The sequence below is a fragment of the Tenrec ecaudatus genome, unplaced genomic scaffold, assembly GCF_050624435.1.
Source record: "Tenrec ecaudatus isolate mTenEca1 unplaced genomic scaffold, mTenEca1.hap1 Scaffold_56, whole genome shotgun sequence".
Lineage (NCBI taxonomy): Eukaryota > Metazoa > Chordata > Mammalia > Afrosoricida > Tenrecidae > Tenrec > Tenrec ecaudatus.
The window spans coordinates 786,768-789,509 of record NW_027459472.1 but is presented as its reverse complement, the minus strand read 5'-3'; the positions used below and the strand labels follow the sequence as shown (position 1 = coordinate 789,509).

The 2,742-nt window shown below is 43.5% G+C and overlaps 1 protein-coding gene across 1 annotated transcript; it reads left to right on the top strand.

Moving 5' to 3' along the window:
- Positions 1–342: 342 nt before the first annotated feature.
- Positions 343–861, top strand: LOC142436746 (translationally-controlled tumor protein-like). The gene has a single exon (XM_075540212.1). It carries the CDS (start codon positions 343–345, stop codon positions 859–861), a length of 519 nt encoding a protein of 172 aa, XP_075396327.1.
- Positions 862–2,742: the final 1,881 nt, after the last annotated feature.

Here is a 2,742-nt window from a genome sequence, read left to right as displayed (position 1 = left end):
GGGTAGAAAGTTACATTTTATGTGACTGGACCAATACATAGCATAATGAGAATTTTAGAACATATTGGGATTGTCAATGATTACATCTTGCTTGCATGCACAATAAGTGCCCATGGAAGCAGAAGTCAAGAGATCAAGTGAACCATGACAGTAGATAAATCTGCTTCAAAAGACATCTTGAAAGTGTTGAAAAGCACCCCGCCCCTTCTGCCAGATGCCCCTCCCCTTGCGCCGGCCGCCCCACCCCCAGCGCCAACTGTAACTTTCGCTCCCTTCAGCGCTGTCCTCTTGGAGCTCCGAGCTGCCCGAAGCCAGCGCAGCCACCGCCCTCTCGCCACCGTCATGATCATCTACCGGGACCTCATCAGCCGAGATGAGCTGTTCTCTGACGTGTACAAGATCTGGGAGATCACGGGCGGGCTGTGTCTGGAAGTGGAGGGTACCATGGTCCGCAGGGCCCAAGGCCACATCTATGACGCGCTCATCGGCGGCAACGCGTCCGCCGAAGGCCCCGAGGGCGACGGGCCCGAGCACAAGGTGGTCACCGACGTGGACATCGTCATGAACCATCACTTGCAGGAGACCAGCTTCACCAAGGAGGCCTACAAGAGGTACATCAAGGACTACATGAAATCCCTCAAAGGCAAGCTGGAGGAGCGGAAGCCGGAACGCATGAAGCCCTTTATGACCGGGGCTGCCGAGCAGATCAAGCACATCCTCGCCAATTTCAAGAAGTACCAGTTCTTTCAGGGCGAGAACACGATTCCCGACGGCATGGTGGCCCTGCTGGACTACCGCGAGGGCGGCGGGACCCCGTACATGATCTTCTTCAAGGACAGCTTAGAGATGGAGAAGTGCTGACAGTGGGCAACGCACGACCGACCGCCCGACCGCCCCTCCTCCTAGCTGTCTGCGGTCCGCCCACACGACACCAGGACCGAGACAAACGGAACTGATGCCATCATGAGCTCTGCGTCGACTTGTGACCTTGACTTGGAGCGGTGACCTTGATTTTTTGGAGCAGAGGCTTTTTTTTAAAGAAAAAAACACACAAAATGTCGTGTAGGTTGTCTAAAAATAAAATGCATTTAAACAAAACTAAAATAAAGAGTTGGAAATGCAACAAAAAAAAAGTGTTGAAAAGCAAAGATGTTACCTTGAGGATTTTAAAGTATGCCTGCAGAAGCCTTGGAATTTTCTGATTCTTTCTTTTTCCTCAAACCATTTTGAGAACTAATCCAGATATCACATCATTCAATAGTTGTATCTTGTCATGCAAATGACTATCAGTTTCAAACATTTTCTTTTGGCTTATATTTCTTTTTTGTTTGTTTGTTTTTGCTTAAATTTCTTGATAGCAACTCCTCATTATCTCCCACCAGGAACCCTTAATGTAGCTATAGTTTCTATAGAGTCACCCACACTGGGTTCTACATACCAAATATGTATAGAAAGATCCATAACAGACTCAGAAGGCTGCCAACAATAACAACAACAGTAAAGAAATAAACTCAATTTGGAAACCAAAACCAGAAAGTATTAAAAAACAAGATTAAGGTGAAAGTGTATCAATAGGGAGATCAAATAACAAGTTTTTAACTTTCAAGTCAGATTTTTTATTTCAATCTGCTATAATCATCTCTCTAATACTCTGTCTGATAACCAGGTTATTCCCATCCCTTATTTATGGTCAGAGAGAAATCACCAGAAGCTTATTCCTTGTGTAGAACCCGCAAATGTATTTGGCCTTCAAATGTCATCCACAGCCTTCTCAAAATCAGAGTTAAAAAATTAAACTCTGATACAATTCTCTCCTTACATTTGAATGTGACTATTGGCAATCCTTTGATCAGCATGTTGGTGTTCTTCTCCATGTGGACTTAGTTGACGTTACACTGAGATGACTGCTTGTTTAAAAACAAAGCTTAAGACCCCAGACACCATTCTTTCTGAGAGCAAGATACCATCTCATTTCTTCACCACACTTTGCTGTAGCACCCACACCTGTGGTTCCTTCAAAAGGGCACATACTGATCAGGGCAATGTCATAAGAACTAATTGTTCTTAGATTGAGCTAGGGTTAAGTGTGACCCCCACATCCACCCCTAACTCTGTGTTTTCTATTCACCTCTTCTCACCTTCCAGATTTTTTTTTACTTTAATGCAGATAACTTTATCAATCATCCCCTTGGAGCATATGATTCTTCTGCTTGTAGTGTCATTGATTTAGGGCATGTAATATATTTAAAACACAATTGAGAAAAGGAAATTAAAGAAGTGTGCAAACAGTATTTTCAATTTCCTGTGACCAAGGAATGTGAAAGTTATACATTCTTCAGTGCATAGAAAGGAAGACTGAAGAAGAATCAAAGTGTTAGAATATAGTAATGGCAGAAAACATTGACAGCACCATGGACTGCCGAAAGTGAAGACAAATCATTCTCAAGGACCAACACCTTGAGTTTCCGGGTAAGGCCATTTGTTATGAGAACTTAGTGCTTATTCTGCTCCCTCATTCCTTGTGTACTTTGAGAAAGTGCATACAAGCTTACTAACACATGTCCTAGCTAACAGATAAAATAAAAGACCGTGCAGGGCATCCATCAGGGTGACATCCAACCAGAGGTGTTAGTCCTTTACTGGATAAAGGGTTGGTATTCCAACCTACATTTGTGACATGGTTTATCACATAAGCTCACCCTGGTGAACTTATACAAATGGAAGACAATATCCATAATATAT